Consider the following 23,798-nt stretch of genomic DNA (forward strand, 5'->3'; position numbering starts at 1 on the left):
GACCGGTTCTCCAAGGCCGCCCATTTCATCCCTCTCCCCAAACTACCTTCTGCCAAGGAGACGGCACAGCTTATGGTGCAGCATGTCTTCGGATCCATGGACTCCCGGTAGACCTGGTCTCCAATCAAGGTTCTCATCTCAGTTCTGGAAGTCATTCTGCACACTTATTGGGTTGTCGGGCCAGCCTGTCATCTGGATTCCATCCCCAAACCAGCGGTCAGTCGGAGCGAGCCAACCAAGTCCTGGAAACCACCCTGATGTGCCTGGTCTCAACTAATCCCACTACCTGGAGTCGACAATTGGTCTGGGTGGAGTATGCACGGAACACCCTTCCCTGTTTGGCCACGGGACTCTCTCCATTTGAGTGTTCTTTGGGGTATCAGCCTCCACTCCTCCCGGAAAAATAGCAATGGGTCAGCGTACCCTCTGCCCAGATGTTTGTCCGCCGCTGTCGACATACCTGGAGAAGAGCCAGGGTGCCTATTCTCAAGATCAACTCCAGGTATCGTCGACAAGCGGACCGTCGCCGGACCCCAGCTCCCCGCTACCGCATTGGGCAGAGGGTATGGCTTTCCAACCGGGACCTGTCCCTGCGGGTAGAGTCCCGCAAGCTGTCTCCCCGCTTCATTGGTCCTATTCCCATACTGTCACGCCCTGATCTGTTTCACCTGTAACTGTGATTGTCTCCACCCACTCCAGGTGTCGCTTATTTTTCCACAGTGTATTTATCCCTGTGTTTCCTGTCTCTCTGTGCCAGTTCGTCTTGTATGTTTGGTCAAGTCAGCCAGCGTGTTTTTCCAGTTATCTTTTTGATAGTCCTCCCGGTTTTGACCCGTCTGACTCTGGACTACTTTCCCGACCTGTCTGATCATTCTGCCTGCCCTGACCTTCATTCTGCCTGCCCTGACCTTCATTCTGCCTGCCCTGACCTTCACTCTGCCTGCCCTGACCTTCACTCTGCCTGCCCTGACCTTCATTCTGCCTGCCCTGACCTTCATTCTGCCTGCCCTGACCTTCATTCTGCCTGCCCTGACCTTCACTCTGCCTGCCCTGACCTTCATTCTGCCTGCCCTTTGGTACCTTTTGGACTCTGAACTGGTTTTGACCCTTTTGCCTGTCCACGACCATTCTCTTGCCATCCCCTGTTGGAATAATAAATATTGTAAGACTCCAACCATCTGCATCTGGGTCTCGCCTTGTGTCATGATACCCTCACCTTTTACTAGAGGTAATAGCAGGTCTGCTCCCATGGCAGAGTGTTACTGCTAGCCCACAAGGCGAGGGAGGGAGAGGATGGTCTGGCAGCCCATTCCCTTTAAAAGCTGATGATCAATTACCCCCACCCCCCCCATTACCGGGCAGGCTGAGCGAATCAATAACAGATCAAAGCTGCCAGGGATCTGCTTCCCCTAATCCATCAGAGAAGTTGCTGTGTTCCGTTCGCTGGGAAGGAGCTGGCCTCGGAATGAGATGTGTAATGAAAAAGACTCCCCAGTTATCTTCACATTCAGCTAGACCACTTAATATTAAGAAGAGAGGAGAATCCAGATATATATCTAGATAGAGAATCCTGATATATAAATACTATCTTTCAAAAGTTTGGTCACTTAAATGTCCTTGTTTTTGAAAGAAAACAATTTAAATAGATTAAAATCACATCAAATTGATCAGAAATACAGTGTAGACATTGTTGTAAATGACTATGGTAGCTGGATTTTTTATATTAATTTTATTTTAATGGAATATCTACATAGGCGTACAGAGGCCCTTTATCAGCAACCATCACTCCTGTGTTCCAATGGCACGTTGTGTTAGCTAATCCAAGTGTATCAATTTAAAAAGGCTAACAGATCATTAGAAAACACTTTTGCAATTGTTAGCACAGCTGAAAACACAAACTTTTCCCCACAGTTTGCTAAGAGCTGCCAACAAGTTGATAGATCTGCTGTTCGAACCAGTAAAGGCTGCTTCCCTCCAGGCATGAGGACAAACACCTTCCTCTCGACTCAGACTAAAGATGACAGATGTGAGTGGTCAGAGAGTCCGCTACTATCCTCGGTAGCTTTCCATCGAAGTTGTCAATGCCAGGAGGTTTGTCATTATTGATTGATAACAATGATCTTTCCAACTCTCCCTCACTAACTTAACACAATTCAAAACGTACAATAGTTTTCTTTCATTCGTTTTTTAATGCATGAGTACTATGGCTAACTGTTCGTTGTTGGCATTTCCTGCCTAAGTTTACTTCATTGGCAAAGTGGGCAATCATTAAAATAATTGGCAACATCAAATGGTTTTGTGATGAATAAGACATCTGATTCGATGAAAGATGGAGTTGAATTTGTCTTTCTGACCATCATTTAATTTAACAGTATTTTGTCTCATTACAACACTAGGTGCATACTAATGTTATAACAGTACGTTGTCTCATTACTAATGTTATAACACTACGTCATCTCATTACTAATGTCATCTCATTACTAATGTTATAACAGTACGTTGTCTCATTACTAATGTCATCTCATTACTAATGTTATAACAGTACGTTTTCTCATTACTAACGTTATAACAGTACGTTGTCTCATTACTAATGTCATCTCATTACTAATGTTATAACACTACGTTGTCTCATTACTAATGTCATCTCATTACTAACGTTATAACAGCACGTTTTCTCATTACTAATGTCATCTCATTACTAATGTTATAACAGTACGTTGTCTCATTACTAATGTTATAACACTACGTTGTCTCATTACTAATGTCATCTCATTACTAATGTTATAACAGTACGTCATCTCATTACTAATGTCATCTCATTACTAATGTTATAACAGTACGTTGTCTCATTACTAACGTTATAACAGTACGTTGTCTCATTACTAATGTCATCTCATTACTAATGTTATAACAGTACGTTGTCTCATTACTAACGTTATAACAGTACGTTGTCTCATTACTAATGTCATCTCATTACTAATGTTATAACAGTACGTTGTCTCATTACTAACGTTATAACAGTACGTTGTCTCATTACTAATGTCATCTCATTACTAACGTTATAACAGTACGTTGTCTCATTACTAACGTTATAACAGTACGTTGTCTCATTACTAACGTTATAACAGTACGTTGTCTCATTACTAACGTTATAACAGTACGTTGTCTCATTACTAATGTCATCTCATTACTAACGTTATAACAGTACGTTGTCTCATTACTAATGTCATCTCATTACTAATGTCATAACAGTACGTTGTCTCATTACTAATGTCATCTCATTACTAACGTTATAACAGTACGTTGTCTCATTACTAATGTCATCTCAGTACGTTGTCTCATTACTAATGTCATCTCATTACTAACGTTATAACAGTACGTTGTCTCATTACTAATGTCATCTCATTACTAATGTTATAACAGTACGTTGTCTCATTACTAATGTCATCTCATTACTAATGTCATCTCAGTACGTTGTCTCATTACTAATGTCATCTCATTACTAATGTTATAACAGTACGTTGTCTCATTACTAATGACATCTCCCCTTCTGGGATGTTGACATTGCTCCAACTAAACTGTCTCTTTGTGGCAGAGCGTGCTCCAACTCTGGATATTGTGTGCTGGAGTTTGTATTGGTTTGGAACCACCAAGACTCTTCCTAGAGCTGGTCGCTGGGCCAAACTGAGCAACCGGGGGAGAAGGGCTTTTGTCAGAGACATTACCAAGAACCCGATTTTCTCTCTTTCTCGCTCTCTCCCTCTCAGCAAGATTTGAAAGCCAATGCTATTTTATGTTGTACAGACTGTGCTTTTGAACTCTGCGGAGCACGAATAAATATAAAACAAACAGATGCCAATGCTTCTACCAAATGTATTCCCATCTGTTTGTTCGAGGTGAAACCAACCGAGCAACAAGGGATTACCTTGGCTTTAGTATTTCACACTACAAGTACTGTGTACTGCATCGTAAATGGTACCCTATTCCCTTTATAGTGCACTATTTTTGATCCTGGGGACTGGCCAAAAGTAGTGCACTATAAAGGGAATAGGTTTGCCATTTGTGATGTACAACAAGTATTGTGTAAACAGACTGTAGTGATTCTGCTTACCACACAAACCTGCCCAGGGCAAAACCTCTATGTGCTAACATATTAAATGCAGAGAGCTAGTAGGCTAATCTGTGTACCACTCCAAAAATGCCCCTGTTGATTACTCTGAGGTGGCTGAGAGTGGGCAACTTGGCACCCACAAGAAGCGTGGGTTGAGCAAGGAGCTGATTTGCCAGCTTATTTAAACCCCCATTTAGCTTTGACCGACCAAAGAAGTTAGAGCCAGACGCCTTGCTGAGCCATCCTCTGCACAGCACAGACAATAGGGTAGAGGACCAGCCCTGGGTTCAAATACTATTTGAAATCTTTCAGATACATTGAGTATGTACTTTAGCCTACCGGCGAGTCAGATGGGCGGGCTTTCAAACTTTTCTATTGGTTCCATTGCAACAGGCAATTTTATTAGGACTCCCATTGGCCAACGGCGGCAGCTAGTTGGCCAATGTGAGCACACATTACACCGGTTTTAAGGTCTCTGCACTGGTGAGTTTTAGAATTCATTTTAAGATTCTTCTATTGGTTTTTAAATCAGACATGCTTATAAGTTATGTACACAGTAGGTCCCTCAGGTCCTCTGGCCTTTTAACTATCCCAAAGCCTGGGACCAAGAGACATGGAGAGACAGCCTTATAACTATCCCAAAGCCCAGGACCAAGAGGCATGGAGAGACAGCCTTTAGTTATTATGCCCCCAGCCTCTGGAATAGCCTGCCAGAGACCCTGAGGGGGACCAAGAGGCATGGAGAGACATCCTTTAGTTACTATGCCCCCAGCCTCTAGAATAGCCTGCCAGAGACCCTGAGGGGGACCAAAGGGCATGGAGAGACAGCCTTTAGTTACTATGCCCCCAGCCTCTAGAATAGCCTGCCAGAGACCCTGAGGGGGACCAAAAGGCATGGAGAGACAGCCTTTAGTTACTATGCCCCCAGCCTCTGGAATAGCCTGCCAGAGACCCTGAGGGGGACCAAGAGGCATGGAGAGACAGCCTTTAGTTACTATGCCCCCAACCTCTAGAATAGCCTGCCAGAGACCCTGAGGGGGACCAAAGGGCATGGAGAGACAGCCTTTAGTTACTATGCCCCCAGCCTCTAGAATAGCCTGCCAGAGACCCTGAGGGGGACCAAAAGGCATGGAGAGACAGCCTTTAGTTATTATGCCCCCAGCCTTTAGTTACTATGCCCCCAGCCTTTAGTTACTATGCCCCCAGCCTTTAGTTACTATGCCCCCAGCCTTTAGTTACTATGCCCCCAGCCTTTAGTTACTATGCCCCCAGCCTTTAGTTACTATGCCCCCAGCCTTTAGTTACTATGCCCCCAGCCTTTAGTTACTATGCCCCCAGCCTTTAGTTATTATGCCCCCAGCCTTTAGTTACTATGCCCCCAGCCTTTAGTTACTATGCCCCCAGCCTTTAGTTACTATGCCCCCAGCCTTTAGTTACTATGCCCCCAGCCTTTAGTTACTATGCCCCCAGCCTTTAGTTACTATGCCCCCAGCCTGCCAGAGAACCTGAGGGGGGCTGAAACTGTGGACATATTTAAAAGATCTTAAAACACATATTTTTAGCTTTGCTTTAAGGTGGTTTTTAGTTGTTCAGTTCGTGTCATTATTTTGTTTTTTTATCTTATGTTTGTTTAATATTTCAGCTTTTATTTTCATTGTTTTTTTTATTTGTTTTTTTCTCCTTTGAAGCACATTGTGCTGCATTCCATGTCTGGAATGTGCTGTATAAAGCTTGATTTGATTTGATTCATCTAGGTTGTAAATACAAGGTTTGTCATTTATTGATGGACACCCATTTTTTGTCCACCTCTCCCACACTAACGTTACAAAATTCTAAATGACAAAGTTTTTTCTTTCATTATTAGGTATTTTATGCATGAATATGAAGGCTCACTGTTTGTTGTTGACATTTCATGCCATAGTTGGCCCACTTTACAGATTAAATAGTCATTAAAATATTTGGCAATATCAAAAGGTTTTGTAATGATGGAACCATCTGATTCAATGACAGATGGAGTTGAATTCATGTTTCTGCCTATAATTTCATTTTAAATACTCCAAAGATTTTCCATCATACTTTGTATCATTTATCTTAGTTTCAAAATACAGTTTATTCTTATTTTGGTTGAGTTTATTCACATAATTGTATAATTTACACTAAGTTAGCCAGTCAGCTGTGCAACAAGACTAATTAGCCACTCATGTTGCTTCATCTCCCCCAACCATAATTTGTTTTTAAATTCAACATCAATCAACAGAGCCTTAACAGTACTAACATTCGACGTCTTAATAGGTGCATGCTTATCAATACATTGAAGTAAAAAAAGTAATAAAATGCAGATTGTATTTGTACCCAGGTCTGTACAACACAGCTCAGGAAACAGGGTGGAGGAGAGAGCCAAAGAGCTATCCAGCCCGGAGGAGAAGCTTCCTCTGGCAACACATTTAACATGCAGGAAAGGTGAAACCAACTCCACCCGCCTGTCTGCTAGTCTACCCGCCTGCCTGCTAGTCCACCCGCCTGCCTGCTAGTCCACCCGCCTGCCTGCTAGTCCACCCGCCTGCCTGCTAGTCCACCCGCCTGCCTGCTAGTCCACCCGCCTGCCTGCTAGTCCACCCGCCTGCCTGCTAGTCCACCCGTCTGCCTGCTAGTCCACCCGCCTGTCTGCTAGTCCAGCCGCCTGTCTGCTAGTTCACCCGTCTGTCTGCTAGTCCATCCGCCTGCCTGCTAGTCCACCCGCCTGCCTGCTAGTCCACCCGCCTGTCTGCTAGTCCACCCGCCTGTCTGCTAGTCCACCCGCCTGTCTGCTAGTCCACCCGCCCGTCTGGGTGCTGATGTGCTGATGGTGGTAGGTGCACTTGATTCATCAGTCCTAGTGCCAGGAAGGCAAAGTGTTCCCATTTTGACCAAATAGAGTGCACCTATCGGTCGTCCGCTGGCCAATCAGATCACCGAGTCTGCACAGTTTCCTGGAACCGTAGACTGTGAAAAGAAGCCTCGAACGCACAGCAAAGTTGATATGGTGAGATTTCAAAACTTTTAATACCACGACTAGAGAGAGAGATGCAGAGAATACAGCAAAGAGCTGTCTGTTTTTATGAGTAAGTTCATGTTTAAGTGATTCAGCACGGTCACCACTGCGTTCTCTCTACTTCCACTCACGCTACAAGCCCTGACGGCAGCTACAACGAATGAGTACAGCAAAGTGATCCGATAAGTTTTTTATTATTAGCGGCTGAGTGGGGGGGTCACAGGAACTGAATGACTCGAGATGATTGCTGCCGGTTAGATTGAGGTCTGGGGGCGGGATCTGAACCCAGCCCCCCCCTCCCCCCCCCACGGGGGCATTTCCTCTTGAGCTGAGGGGGGGGAGGGGGGACAGCGCTGGTCTGACATCACAACCATGAATAAACCTGTTTCCCTAACTGATGAGATGTAACAAGGCTTTAATAAGTTGTCTCATAACATGGGGGTGGAGTAGTGGAGCCTGTTAGGGACAAACTGAGCCAAGATAAGCTAGAGACAAGTTGGTCATCATAGAAACAGACAGCCATCAGTCTATCTATTCAACATAACCTTTTATGGAATTATATTTATTTTATTTTGGGCCATTTTACAACACTCTTCACTATGGAAATGACCAAATTACTTAGTCATCATCTGGAGAGAGAGAGAGAATGAGAGAGAGACAGAATGAGACAGAGGGAATGAGAGACAGAGAGAGATAGACAGAATGAGAGAGAATGAGAGACAGAGAGAGACAGACAGAATGAGAGACAGAGACAGATGCAGAGAGACAGAGACAGATGCAGACACAGAGACAGAGACAGAGACAGAGACAGAGACAGAGAGAGAGAGAGAGAGAGAGAGAGAGAGAGAGAGAGAGAGAGAATAGCCTACAGTAGAAGAGACTGCAGCTACACAAGTTCTCACCGACAGACGCTGGCAGCCTGGGTGTGTCTCATGCAATACACAGAATTCTTAATTTCTCTCTTTTAAACCAAGCACAGCGCTTGACACAATAACACCACCACATGTATATAACAACTGTCACATACATAGCAATTATTAGGTTTTAATAATATTCTAAATTAATGTCAAACTGGACTGCAAAAAAACTCAATGTTTCACCCCTGCTTTGCATAAAGAGTCATCAAAAGAATAAATATCCCAAACAATGAAATGCATTGACTGACATCATAAACATTTTATAATGAACATCGTATATTGATCTCTGGACTATTTGTGACCGACATAACAAAAAACAAAAACAAGCTTGTCATTTTCCTATAGAAAATGTAGTCAATTCTCCATCATGTTAAAGGCTACTAAGGCTTTATAGAGGTCAGTGAACTTCACTTAGCCTGTGAACACCCAGCAGGGAATATCATACACAAACAGAAGATAACTTCTCCCAAAGCTTCTGAATTACTTACCGCTTTGCTCCCCCAGAAAGACCAGTTTGAATTTTCTTAAGGGGTTCCCAAAGTCACTACCCACAGACATGTTTTAAGGGGGGGGGGGTGAATTTCTAAACGAGTCGGTTAATTAAATGCTCTTTCCCAGTGGTCCTGGTTTGTGGTGGTGCTGATGATGTTGGGATGTGACACTGAAACGCGACGCCTTTAATCCGTTCAACCTGCTCTCTCTTCCTCTCCCTCAGTGAGCGCTGCTGCACTGTGGAGGCTGCTGTTAGGTTTTTTTTTTTTTTTTTTTATGACGATCTGCGCCTGCGCGGTCTCTCCTCCCCCTCGCTCTCTGTCTGCCGCCCGCTCCTTTCTGCCACTGACGCATGACGTCATGCGAAACGGGGAATGAGGAAAACCTTTCGTGGTACTATTGTGCGCGACATGTTCGATTATTCATTCCATTAAGCCTACTGTGTTTCTAAGCCTTTCTCTAACTGTATTTACTCTCATGATGTCCTGTATACACAGATAGACAAACACAGAGAGAGAGAGACAAACACACACACAGAGAGATTCTCTCCCCACACTCTCTTAACTTTTGCACCACAATGTAGTAACAATTGTACAATATAAAACAAAACAATTTATTATTTACATAAATCACATTCATTTGGTGTTGCATATAAGGCACATTAGTGAAAATAATCTAAACTTAGCATAATATTGTATTATAAATCTATTTCAACAAGAGAACAGTTATTTAAACAGTGTCATTGATATGTGATGCATAGCATATTATTGTGATTAAAGCGGATGTCATATGTTTATCATATGATTATAAAGTTACCATTCTTTGTATAAAACTCTATATAAATGCTCACTAAATGCCTCTGCGTAAGAGACAAACATCTATAACTAATATAGATATTAAGTTAGCTTGAAACCTGAATGGAAAACATCCCTGGGTTAACAGCAAGTATACTGTTGATATACAAGTATACAGTTGATATACTAGTATACAGTTGATATACAAGTATACAGTTGATATACAAGTATACAGTTGATATACAAGTATACAGTTGATATACTAGTATACAGTTGATATACTAGTATACAGTTGATATACTAGTATACAGTTGATATACAAGTATACAGTTGATATACAAGTATACAGTTGATATACTAGTATACAGTTGATATACTAGTATACAGTTGATATACTAGCATACAGTTGATATACTAGCATACAGTTGATATACTAGCATACAGTTGATATACTAGTATACAGTTGATATACAAGTATACAGTTGATATACAAGTATACAGTTGATATACAAGTATACAGTTGTTATACAAGTATACAGTTGATATACTAGTATACAGTTGATATACAAGTATACAGTTGATATACTAGTATACAGTTGATATACTAGTATACAGTTGATATACAAGTATACAGTTGATACACTAGTATACAGTTGATACACTAGTATACAGTTGATACACTAGTATACAGTTGATATACAAGTATACAGTTGATATACTAGTATACAGTTGATATACTAGTATACAGTTGATATACAAGTATACAGTTGATATACAAGTATACAGTTGATATACAAGTATACAGTTGATATACTAGTATACAGTTGATATACTAGTATACAGCACAGTACACTCCGTTAAAAAGCACAGTGGGAAAAATACATTAAGATAACCAGCTAAGCCCACTGGGTGGAGTCATGTGAGACGCTTATATAGGAATAGGGCTGGCTGCTCAGAGTTGAATCATAATAGTCCCTCCGTTGTATTCAGACCCTGCATTAGCAGACCCTGCATTAGCAGACCAGTTGAAAGGCACAGTGTACCTCAGAGGCAGGTGAGTCTCTTCTCTCCTGTGAGACAGGTTAGATTGTAGTAAGGTGGTGGATTGGATAGCACGGTGCGATGGCAGGGAGGTGTAAAAAGTGGTCCTCGGTGGCCAGTCTCTATCGTGTGAGACGGGAAAGGGAGGAAGGAGTTAAGGAGCCAGGCGGTCAGACGTATCCCAGATCACAGTGGTCCGTCAGGCCGTTTTCCCAGGTTGTACTCCCTGGTCCTCTGGACCTTCCATCCAACCAGCCCCAGCAGGAAGATCCCCATCATCTTGAAGCCCAACTGCAGACCCAGGTACCTGCAGAGATACATCAATAATTCACTGAATCAACCAGCAAATCAATACAGTCCATCAATACAGTCCATCGATACAGTCCACCAATAGAGTCCACCAATACAGTCCACCAATACAGTCCATCAATACAGTCCATCGATACAGTCCATCGATACAGTCCATCGATACAGTCCATCGATACAGTCCACCGATACAGTCCACCGATACAGTCCACCGATACAGTCCACCGATACAGTCCATCGATACAGTCCATCAATACAGTCCATCAATACAGTCCATCAATACAGTCCATCAATACAGTCCATCAATACAGTCCACCAATACAGTCCATCAATACAGTCCACCAATACAGTCCACCAATACAGTCCATCAATACAGTCCATCAATACAGTCCATCAATACAGTCCATCAATACAGTCCACCAATACAGTCCACCAATACAGTCCATCAATCATTATCACTTGTATAAACGAGGCATACCAATAGTAGTACGAGACCTTTTTTCTTACCTGTTTCTCAGGATGTTATTGTCATAGTAACCACAGCCCAGCCGGTTGCCACAGATACGTTTCCACCAGATACAGGAGCTGTCGATGGCCATGCCGAACAGGGCTGGGGCCGGTAACCAGGCTAGAATAGAAAAGCACAGGATTAGAGAATATAAACTGAACAAAAATATAAAAACGCAAAGTAAAGTAAAGTGTTGATCCCATGTTTTATGAGCTGAAATATAAAAGATCCCAGAAGATTTCCAGACGCACAAAAATATTATTTCTCTCAAAGTTTGTGCACACATTTGTTTACATCCCTGTCAGTGAGCATTTCTCCTTTGCCAAGATAATCCATCCACCTGACAGGTGTGGCATATCAAGAAGCTGATTAAAGAGCATGATCATTACACAGGTGCACCTTGTGCTTGGGACAATAAAAGGCCACTTTAAAAGGCCACAGATGTCTCCAGTATAGAGGGAGGGTGCAATTGGCATGCTGACTGCAAGGATGTCCACCAGAGCTGTTGCCAGATAATTGAATGTTAATTTCTCTACAATAAGCCGCCTCCTCCAACGTCCTTTAAGAGAATTTGGCAGTACATCCAACCGGCCTCACAACCACAGACCACGTGTAACCAGGTGTCGTGTTGCCGAGCGGTTTGCTGATGTCAACGTTTGTGAACAGTGCCACATGGTGGTGGTGAGATTATGGTATGGGCCAGTAAAAGGCAAGTAAAAAGGGACTTGCTACAACATATTCAGTACAACTCAATTATACCTCTTTAAGTAGCAAGATCTTAATATGAACCATGTACAATTATGAACAACAGGCTGTTGGAGCTAGGAACACAAGCATTTCACTACACCCGCAATAACATCTGCTAAATATGTGTACGTGACCAATACAATGTGATTTGATAAGCTACGAACAACAAACCCAATTACAATTTATCGATGGCAATTTGAATGCACAGAGATACCGTGACGAGATCCTGAGGCCCGTTGTCGTGCCATTCATCCGCCGCCATCACCTCATGTTTCAGCATGATAATGCACGGCCCCATGTCGTAAGGATCTGTACACAATTCCTGGAAGCTTAAAATGTCCCAGTTCTTCCATGGCCTGCATACTCACCAGACATGTCACTCATTGAGCATGTTTGGGATGCTCTGGATCAACTTCTACGACAGCGTGTTCCAGTTCCCGCCAATATCCAGCAACTTCACACAGCCATTGAAGAGGAGTGGGACAACATTCCACAGACCACAATCAACAGCCTGATCAACTCTATGTGAAGGAGATATCGTGCTGCATGAGGCAAAATGGTGGTCAGATGTCACTGCAGGAGGAACATAGTGGTTCTCTGATCCACACCCCTACCTTTTTTTTAATGGTATCTGTGACCAACAAATGCATATCTGTATTCCCAGTCATGTGAAATCCATAGATTAGGACCTAATGAATTTATTTAAATTGACTTGATTTTCTTATATGAACTGTAAAACTCAGTAAAATCTTAGAAATTGTTGCATGTTGCATTTATATTTGTGTTCAGTGTGTATAATAATACTATATACAGGAGCTGTGGATGGCCAAGCTGAACAGGAGCTGGTAACCAGGCTGCTATAACAACTGTCAACATTGACCTTTTGTTCGTAGAGAAAGGAGAGGATCAGACATCAATCACAACTCTTATTCAAAACACTTTCGCAGCAGGAAGATACGGGATTCTCAGTATGATTCAAATCAGTCGTCGTCCACCAGAGGGCACTCTAACACTACATTGATGTATATCATATTATATTCAATTGTGTGTTGTATTTAACAACATCTGTCTTTATGAAGAAACTTACCAAGCACTCTCAAGAGCAGAAACTGGACTCCTATGGCAAAGGATTTCTCTTCGTGGGGAACAGTTCTGAAACAATTCAAGCGAAGAAACAGTTTATTTACAACGTCGTACTGAATAGGCCTGCTTTCTATGGACTCATCAGAAGTATTCCAAATCAAATTTAATTACATTAAACTATATACAGTGCACTTTGAAAGTATTTAGATTCCTTGACTTTTTCCACATTTTGTTACGTTATACAGCCGTATTTTAAAATGAATTAAATCGTTTTTTCCTCTCATCAATCTACACAATAATGACGAAGCAAAAACAGGTTTTAGAAATCTCCAAATTGTATATATAAAAAGGAAATATCATATTTATTCAGACCCATTATTCAGTACTTTGTTGAAGACCTTTGGCAGTGATTACAGCCTCGAGTCTTCTTGGGTATGACACTACAAGCTTGGCACACCTGTATTTGGGGAGTTTCTCCCATTCTTCTCTGCAGATCCTCTCAAGCTCTGTCAGGTTGGATGGGGAGCGTCGCTGCACAGCTATTTTCAGGTCTCTCCAGAGATGTTTCGATTGGGTTCAAGTCCGGCCTCTGGCTGGGCCACTTAAGGACATTCAGAGAATTTTCCTGAAGCCACTCCTGCTTTGACTTGGCTGTGTGCTTAGGGTTGTTGTCCTGTTGGAAGGTGACGTTCTGAGCACTCTGGAGTAGGTTTTCATCAAGGATCTCTCTGTACTTTGCTCTGTTCATCTTTCCCTTGAGCTGAAGTCCCTGTGGCTGAAAAACATCCCCACAGCATGATGCTGCCACCACTATGCTTCACCGTAGGGATGGTGCCAGGTTTCCTCCAGACGTGACGCTTGGCATTCAGGCCAAAGAGTTCAATCTCGGTTCATCAGACCAGAGAAACCTGTTTCTCATGGTCTGAGAGTCTTTAGGTGCCTTTTGGCAAACTCCAAGTGGGCTGCCATGTGCCATTTACTGAGGAGTGGCTTCCGTCTGGCCACTCTACCATAAAGGCCTGATTGGTGGAGTGCTGCAGAGATGGTTGTCTTTCTGGAAGGTTCTCCCATCTCCACAGAGGGACACTGAAGCTCTGTCAGAGTGACCATCGGGTTCCTGGTCACCTCCCTGACCAAGGCCCTTCTCCCCCAAATGCTGAGTTTGGCCGAACGGCCAACTCTAGGAATAGTCTTGGTGGTTCCAAACCTTTTGTCGAGGCCACACTGTTCTTGGGGACCTTCAATGCTGCAGACATTTTTTGGTACCCATCCCCAGATCTGTGCCTCGACACAATCCTGTCTCGGAGCTCTACAGACAATTCCTTTAACCTCATGGCTTGGTTGTTGCTCTGACATGCACTGTCAACTGTGGGACCTTATATAGACAGGTGTGTGCCTTTCCAAATCATGTCCAATCAATTGAATTTACCACAGGTGGACTCCAATGAAGTTGTATATACTTCTCAAGTTTAATCAATGTAAACAAGATGCACATGAGCTCAATTTCGAGTCTCATAGCAAATACTTAAATAAATAAGGTTTTTCAGTTTTTCATTTTTTTTTATAAATGTACAAAAATTCTAAAAACCTGTTTTCGCTTTGTCATTATGGGGTATTGTGATGTCATCATGGGGTATTGTGATGTCATTATGGAGTATTGTGATGTCATTATGGGGTATTGTGATGTCATCATGGGGTATTGTGTGTAAATTGATGAGACTTTTTTAAACATTTAATACATTCTAGAATAAGGCTGTAACGTAACAAAATGTGGATCAAGTCAAGGGGTCTGAAAACTTTCCAAATGCATTTGTATATGTTTTTTTAAATCTGAGGTCCATCATATAGACGGTGTTGTGTGTTAGAGAGAGAGGTTATATGAGGTCCATCATATAGATGGGGCTGTGTGTTAGAGAGGTTACCTGAGAGAGGTTATCTGAATCACTGAAGCTGGATACTTATATCTCCCTCACTAACTTTAAGCATCAGCTGTCAGAGCAGCTTACCGATCACTGCACCTGTACACAGCCCATCTGTAAATAGCCCACCCAACTACCTCATCCCCATGTTATTATTATTTTTTCTTCTCCTTTGCACCCCAGTATCTCTACTTGCATATCATCATCTGCACATCTATCACTCCAGTGTTTAATTGCTAAATTGTAATTATTTCGTCACTATGGCCTATTTATTGCCTTACCTCCCTAATCTTACAACATTTGCACTCACTGTATATAGATTTTTCTAATGTGTTATTGACTGTACGTTTGTTTATCCCATGTGTAACTTTGTGTTGTTTTTGTCACACTGCTTTGCTTTATCTTGGCCAGGTTGCAGTTGTAAATGAGAACTTGTTCTCAACTGGCCTACCTGGTTAAATGAAGGTCAAATAAAAAATAAAAAAAAACAAACCTGAGGACCATCATATAGATAGGATTGTGTGTTAGGGAGGCGATCATCGCGGCCAGAGAGATGAGGAACATGACAGGAAGCAGGAAGTGAGGACATTGGTTGGGGCAGGGGCCGGGGCGAGCAGTACCCCCACCGCTACCCTGGCTGTGAGCTGTACAGATACAGTCTGTGTACTCCTAAAGCAGGAGAACGAAGAAGACACCGGGTATCATTATATAAAAGATAGACTATACATGTAATACATTATAAAAGAAAATGGACAGATCCTTGTTTTTGTTTGTTAAGACAATGGCAAAATGGTGAATGATTGATATCCTATATTGACTTGAACGTCCTGTATACTTTCCTCAATTAGTATTTACAACATGAGCTAGTGTTACTTCTTGGTCTGAATTGATTGAAGTCTAACTCATTTACGTAATGGCCATGCATGGGGGGGTTAACCATATTAACTATGTCAATATGACTACAACTCTATTAGCCTGCTAAACAGTCATCCTGGTAATGGATGACTTACTGACTGACACTTAAAACACTTCCCCTGTGTCCCAGAGCTGATTACCCTCTGATTAGCCTAGTGGTTAGAGTGGAGGGGCGGCAGGTAGCCTAGTGGTTAGAGTGGAGGGGTGGCAGCGTAGCCTAGTGGTTAGAGCGTTGTACTAGTAACCGAAAGGTTGCAAGATCGAATCCCCGAGCTGACAAGGTACAACTCTGTCGTTCTGCCCCTGAACAGGCAGTCAACCCACTGTTCCCTGGTAGGCCGTCATTGAAAATAAGACATTTGTTCTTAACTGACTTTTCTAGTTAAATAAAGGTACATTTTTATAATTACAGATGGATGGGACTGGTCCATTGATTGTGAATCATCCATATTGTGTAGCTGTACTGTAGGTAGAGACTAGATAGTACTAGGTCTGCCTGGCTGCCCTATTGACCTATAACAGATTTGGTTTTACTCTTTGTTCAATTATACCATTCGCTACTGCATTCCTAACTTCCCAGAACGCACCAGAACCCTGAATCTGTTGTTGGGGTCTTTGGTGTACTCTTTGCAGCCTGCGTGGCAGGGTGACAGGTACTCCGTGCTGTCAGATCCACACACTGGGTTGAAGGCGTTAGCTGGGCAGGAGCAGTTGGAATAACAATTGGCCAGAGACCTGATGAGAAGAGAGAACATGATGAGAGATGTTTCAAGAATGATGTTGGTATCACAATAGAGTTATACAAGTTTTTACACTATTTTGCCCGAAATGTATTGTGCTTGCTCGGATATTGTCTTTTCACACTGTCCTTTCTAGCAGGGTTTAGCAGCTACGGTGAATTCATAACAAGCTCAGTACAACTCCACTCTACTAGGCTCAGTACAACTCCACTCTGCTAGGCTCAGTACAACTCCACTCTGCTAGGCTCAGCACAACTCCACTCTACCAGGCTCAGCTCAGTACAACTCCACTCTACTAGGCTCAGCTCAGCTCAGTACAACTCCGCTCAGCTCAGTACAACTCCACTCTACTAGGCTCAGCTCAGTACAACTCCACTCTACTAGGCTCAGCTCAGCTCAGTACAACTCCACTCTACTAGGCTCAGCTCAGTACAACTCCACTCTGCTAGGCTCAGCTCAGCTCAGCTCAGTACAACTCCACTCTGCTAGGCTCAGCTCAGTACAACTCCACTCTGCTAGGCTCAGCTCAGTACAACTCCACTCTGCTAGGCTCAGCTCAGCTCAGTACAACTCCACTCTACTAGGCTCAGCTCAGTACAACTCCACTCTGCTAGGCTCAGCTCAGTACAACTCCACTCTACTAGGCTCAGCTCAGTACAACTCCACTCTACTAGGCTCAGCTCAGTACAACTCCACTCTACCAGGCTCAGCTCAGTACAACTCCACTCTACTAGGCTCAGCTCAGTACAACTCCACTCTACCAGGCTCAGCTCAGTACAACTCCACTCTGCTAGGCTCAGCTCAGCTCAGCTCAGTACAACTCCACTCTACTAGGCTCAGCTCAGTACAACTCCACTCTGCTAGGCTCAGCTCAGTACAACTCCACTCTACTAGGCTCAGCTCAGTACAACTCCACTCTGCTAGGCTCAGCTCAGCTCAGTACAACTCCACTCTGCTAGGCTCAGCTCAGCTCAGTACAACTCCACTCTACTAGGCTCAGCTCAGCTCAGTACAACTCCACTCTGCTAGGCTCAGCTCAGTACAACTCCACTCTGCTAGGCTCAGCTCAGCTCAGCTCAGTACAACTCCACTCTGCTAGGCTCAGCTCAGTACAACTCCACTCTACTAGGCTCAGCTCAGTACAACTCCACTCTGCTAGGCTCAGCTCAGCTCAGCTCAGTACAACTCCACTCTGCTAGGCTCAGCTCAGTACAACTCCACTCTACTAGGCTCAGCTCAGTACAACTCCACTTTACAAGGCTCGGCTCAGCTCAGCTCAGTAGTGTGAAAGGGTCATTCATGTTAACTTCAGGGTTTTGGGATCACGATAGACGTTTGGGTGGAGGTAAGTTCATCAGTAGAGCTCAGTGCCGAAAAGCCACATAACAGAAGACAACAGAGATTTGAGGTTACGGGATGAAGACCAGGGTTCCTGCTTATGTTAGATGTTGTTCATTAACCTCTGTTTGCTATTGTACTGCAGTAACAACATTCTAGTTGTTTTGGGCTCACCAGTGGCACAGCGCCAAACAATACTTTTGTCTTAATCTTCACAAAATGCTAGGTCTTATCCCATGAAGTTGCTTGACTATTTTTCAGTCTGTTGGTACTGTCTGAAAAAGGTACTGTACGTTTGTTATTCTCCCTATTATGACCTCATCGTTATGTAACGTATGAACTTGTGTTTCACCAGGCACTTTATTTATCCAACGAATTAAAACGCTGCAGACTGTACATCTCTGTTTTGCGTCTGTAGTGATAGGTGATAACTCCATGGCGTTTGGCTTTGGGCAAGACTGTTTGAAGAACCTTAAACTCCAGTCCTCATGGCTTCCCAATAACTCCCATGTCATTAAAAAACAACCGCTGACAAACTACAGACAGTAACACAACATCCCCAGATACAGTTAGCTGACAAACTACAGACAGTAACACAACATCCCCAGATACGGTTAGCTAACAAACTACAGACAGTAACACAACATCCCCAGATACAGTTAGCTGACAAACTACAGACAGTAACACAACATCCCCAGATACAGTTAGCTGACAAACTACAGACAGCAACACAACATCCCCAGATACGGTTAGCTAACAAACTACAGACAGTAACACAACATCCCCAGATACAGTTAGCTGACAAACTACAGACAGCAACACAACATCCCCAGATACAGTTAGCTGACAAACTACAGACAGTAACACAACATCCCCAGATACAGTTAGCTGACAAACTACAGACAGTAACACAACATCCCCAGATACAGTTAGCTAACAAACTACAGACAGCAACACAACATCCCCAGATACAGTTAGCTGACAAACTACAGACAGCAACACAACATCCCCAGATACGGTTAGCTGACAAACTACAGACAGTAACACAACATCCCCAGAGAACGGTTAGCTGACAAACTACAGACAGTAACACAACATCCCCAGATACGGTTAGCTGACAAACTACGTACTACAGACACATCAACAACATCCCCCTCAGCACACCGACCCCAATCAACCAGGACATGGCTCTCCAAAGATTTAACCGTTTTGTAAAAATGCAGATTACACCCCCAACACTGACTCACCCTTGGAATTCATAGTTGACCTCTTTCACCCTCTGTGTGGGACAGCCCATGAAGAAGAGGGGGATGAGGAGGAGAACAGAGATGGACAGCATGGCGACAGAGAAACGAGGGATGGCCTTAAGAGAGAGACTCTTTCTCTTCATGATGACCCCGCCCACCAGCATCCCCACGGCAACAGAAGGAAGGTTCACCGCACCTGAGGACGACGCGACAGAGTGATTAGAAAAACTAAGATAAAATAACCAGAGATAAGACAAATAACCAGAGCTAAGATAAAATAACCACAGCTAAGATAAAATAACCACAGCTAAGGTAAAATAACCACAGCTAAGATAAAATAACCAGAGCTAAGATAAAATAACCAGAGCTAAGATAAAATAACCACAGCTAAGATAAAATATAAAATAACCAGAGCTAAGATAAAATAACCACAGCTAAGGTAAAATAACCACAGCTAAGATAAAATAACCACAGCTAAGATAAAATAACCAGAGCTAAGATAAAATAACCACAGCTAAGATAAAATAACCACAGCTAAGATAAAATAACCAGAGCTAAGATAAAATAACCAGAGCTAAGATAACATATAAAATAACCAGAGCTAAGATAAAATAACCACAGCTAAGAAAAAATAACCACAGCTAAGAAAAAATAACCACAGCTAAGATAAAATAACCACAGCTAAGATAAAATAACCACAGCTAAGATAAAATAACCACAGCTAAGATAAAATAACCACAGCTAAGATAAAATAACCAGAGCTAAGATAACATATAAAATAACCAGAGCTAAGATAAAATAACCACAGCTAAGATAAAATAACCAGAACTAAGATAAATAACCAGAGCTAAGATAAAATAACCAGAGCTAAGAAAAATAACCAGAGCTAAGATAAAATAACCACAGCTAAGATCAAATAACCAGAGCTAAGATAAATAACCAGAGCTAACATAAATAACCAGAGCTAAGATAAAATAACCAGAGCTAAGATAAAATAACCAGAGCTAAGATAAAATAAGATAAGATTAACATTATTGTCCCAGAGTGGAAATATTTCTTGGAAATGCAAGTGCTGCTGCTCCCTCAACAAATACACATACAGCAAAATAGATACTGACAGTAGAATAGATGACAGTAGAACAGATAAGATGCCAGTAGAATAGATAAGACAGAATAGATAAGATGCCAGTAGAATAGAAAAGGACAGAGCCCTCCAAAAGCATTTATTTTTATTTTTTATAACTCTCAGAACTTGTCTTCTGTGAAAATGTGTTATTTTCTGACCGATTCAGTACTGTACACCGGCTGTGGTTCCACCCATGTGAACAGTGTTAAAAACAACAGCCTCAGATGAGCACACACTTTGCATTCTTCTCTTAGGGAGCTGAACATGCCCAGGTGGCTGCACAGGATAACAGCTCTCCAGATTCTCATCAGACGGGTCTCACTCACCTTGTGATCCATCACTCAACCTCGCCAGGGGGCACAAAAATCTTGACCCACTGAGATGCGCAAGGAATTTAAGTCACTGGACATTCGTATTGCAACCATTGAGTCTGCCCTCGAGCACATCCTGGCCAGGTTACCCCTGCCTGGTACCAGACCCAACCTTCTGAACGGAGCGTGGTTGTTGGATCAGATGACACTGACGTACCTGTCCAGAAGAGCCTCCCGTTGTTCAAAGACTGAGCACGTCCCATTGTTTAAAGACTTTGTGTGTGAGTCTCCAGTGTGTGTTTTGGGAGTGAGGGGTACCTTTTTCATTTTAAACGTTGGAGAAAATACAGCATCTTCCTAGCGTGTGAAGAACATGCCTGCTAGCTTCATAAATGCTATCATTTACAGATACGCCATAATTCCCCTGTTCCACATAGTGGATCAACAAGGAGTTACATACGCCATCGTTCCTCTGTGTGTGTGTGTCTGTCTCTCTTTGTGTGTGTGTGTGTGTGTGTGTATGTGTGTTCTGTACTGACCTATGAGGAGACAGTAGTGTTGTACTGACCTATGAGGAGACAGTAGTGTTCTGTACTGACCTATGAGGAGACAGTAGTGTTCCGTACTGACCTATGAGGAGACAGTAGTGTTGTACTGACCTATGAGGAGACAGTAGTGTTCTGTACTGACCTATGAGGAGAGAGTAGTGTTCTGTACTGACCTATGAGGAGAGAGTAGTGTTCTGTACTGACCTATGAGGAGACAGTAGTGTTGTACTGACCTATGAGGAGACAGTAGTGTTCTGTACTGACCTATGAGCAGACAGTAGTGTTCTGTACTGACCTATGAGGAGACAGTAGTGTTGTACTGACCTATGAGGAGACAGTAGTGTTGTACTGACCTATGAGGAGACAGTAGTGTTCTGTACTGACCTATGAGGAGACAGTAGTGTTCTGTACTGACCTATGAGGAGACAGTAGTGTTCTGTACTGACCTATGAGGAGACAGTAGTGTTCTGTACTGACCTATGAGGAGACAGTAGTGTTGTACTGACCTATGAGGAGACAGTAGTGTTCTGTACTGACCTATGAGGAGCCAGTAGTGTTGTACTGACCTATGAGGAGACAGTAGTGTTGTACTGACCTATGAGGAGACAGTAGTGTTCTGTACTGACCTATGCGGAGACAGTAGTGTTCTGTACTGACCTATGAGGAGAGAGTAGTGTTCTGTACTGACCTATGAGGAGACAGTAGTGTTCTGTACTGACCTATGAGGAGAGAGTAGTGTTCTGTACTGACCTATGAGGAGACAGTAGTGTTCTGTACTGACCTATGAGGAGACAGTAGTGTTCTGTACTGACCTATGAGGAGACAGTAGTGTTCTGTACTGACCTATGAGGAGACAGTGGTGTTCTGTACTGACCTATGAGGAGACAGTAGTGTTCTGTACTGACCTATGAGGAGAGAGTAGTGTTCTGTACTGACCTATGAGGAGACAGTAGTGTTCTGTACTGACCTATGAGGAGACAGTAGTGTTCTGTACTGACCTATGAGGAGACAGTAGTGTTCTGTACTGACCTATGAGGAGACAGTAGTGTTCTGTACTGACCTATGAGGAGACAGTAGTGTTCTGTACTGACCTATGAGCAGACAGTAGTGTTCTGTACTGACCTATGAGGAGACAGTAGTGTTGTACTGACCTATGAGGAGACAGTAGTGTTGTACTGACCTATGAGGAGACAGTAGTGTTGTACTGACCTATGAGGAGACAGTAGTGTTCTGTACTGACCTATGAGGAGACAGTAGTGTTGTACTGACCTATGAGGAGACAGTAGTGTTCTGTACTGACCTATGAGGAGACAGTAGTGTTCTGTACTGACCTATGAGGAGACAGTAGTGTGCTGTACTGACCTATGAGGAGACAGTAGTGTTCTGTACTGACCTATGAGGAGACAGTAGTGTGCTGTACTGACCTATGAGGAGACAGTAGTGTTCTGTACTGACCTATGAGGAGACAGTAGTGTTGTACTGACCTATGAGGAGACAGTAGTGTTGTACTGACCTATGAGGAGACAGTAGTGTTGTACTGACCTATGAGGAGACAGTAGTGTTCTGTACTGACCTATGCGGAGACAGTAGTGTTGTACTGACCTATGAGGAGACAGTAGTGTTCTGTACTGACCTATGAGGAGAGAGTAGTGTTCTGTACTGACCTATGAGGAGAGAGTAGTGGTCTGTACTGACCTATGAGGAGACAGTAGTGTTCTGTACTGACCTATGAGGAGACAGTAGTGTTGTACTGACCTATGAGGAGAGAGTAGTGTTCTGTACTGACCTATGAGGAGACAGTAGTGTTCTGTACTGACCTATGAGGAGACAGTAGTGTTCTGTACTGACCTATGAGGAGACAGTAGTGTTGTACTGACCTATGAGGAGACAGTAGTGTTGTACTGATCTATGAGGAGACAGTAGTGTTCTGTACTGACCTATGAGGAGACAGTAGTGTTCTGTACTGACCTATGAGGAGGCTGTAGTGTTGTACTGACCTATGAGGAGAGAGTAGTGTTCTGTACTGACCTATGAGGAGACAGTAGTGTTCTGTACTGACCTATGAGGAGACAGTAGTGTTCTGTACTGACCTATGAGGAGACAGTAGTGTTGTACTGACCTATGAGGAGACAGTAGTGTTCTGTACTGACCTATGAGGAGACAGTAGTGTTGTACTGACCTATGAGGAGACAGTAGTGTTCTGTACTGACCTATGAGGAGGCTGTAGTGTTGTACTGACCTATGAGGAGACAGTAGTGTTCTGTACTGACCTATGAGGAGACAGTAGGGTTCTGTACTGACCTATGAGGAGACAGTAGTGTTCTGTACTGACCTATGAGGAGAGAGTAGTGTTCTGTACTGACCTATGAGGAGAGAGTAGTGTTCTGTACTGACCTATGAGGAGACAGTAGTGTTCTGTACTGACCTATGATGAGACAGTAGTGTTGTACTGACCTATGAGGAGACAGTAGTGTTGTACTGACCTATGAGGAGACAGTAGTGTTCTGTACTGACCTATGAGGAGACAGTAGTGTTCTGTACTGACCTATGAGGAGACAGTAGTGTTGTACTGACCTATGAGGAGACAGTAGTGTTGTACTGACCTATGAGGAGACAGTAGTGTT

General features: G+C 43.1%; 2 protein-coding genes across 2 annotated transcripts in view; both read right to left on the bottom strand.

Moving 5' to 3' along the window:
* LOC139539403 (ras-related protein Rab-6B-like) overlaps nt 1-8,796 on the bottom strand; it is a 172,799-nt gene extending 164,003 nt beyond the window's left edge. Inside the window, exon 1 of the mRNA XM_071342304.1 lies at nt 8,548-8,796. Coding sequence (XP_071198405.1) covers nt 8,548-8,617 — 70 coding nt within the window. The 5' untranslated portion in view covers nt 8,618-8,796. The remainder of the gene's footprint in view (nt 1-8,547) is intronic.
* A 354-nt stretch (nt 8,797-9,150) lies between these two features.
* The window catches only part of LOC139539404 (solute carrier organic anion transporter family member 2A1-like), a 96,789-nt gene continuing 82,141 nt past the window's right edge, over nt 9,151-23,798 (bottom strand). Inside the window, exons 9-14 of the mRNA XM_071342305.1 lie at nt 19,190-19,385; nt 16,452-16,599; nt 15,443-15,618; nt 13,035-13,099; nt 11,200-11,320; nt 9,151-10,693 (exon numbers count right to left, since the gene is read on the bottom strand). Coding sequence (XP_071198406.1) covers nt 10,573-10,693; nt 11,200-11,320; nt 13,035-13,099; nt 15,443-15,618; nt 16,452-16,599; nt 19,190-19,385 — 827 coding nt within the window. The 3' untranslated portion in view covers nt 9,151-10,572. The remainder of the gene's footprint in view (nt 10,694-11,199; nt 11,321-13,034; nt 13,100-15,442; nt 15,619-16,451; nt 16,600-19,189; nt 19,386-23,798) is intronic.

Source organism: Salvelinus alpinus, chromosome 15, assembly GCF_045679555.1.
Source record: "Salvelinus alpinus chromosome 15, SLU_Salpinus.1, whole genome shotgun sequence".
NCBI lineage: Eukaryota > Metazoa > Chordata > Actinopteri > Salmoniformes > Salmonidae > Salvelinus > Salvelinus alpinus.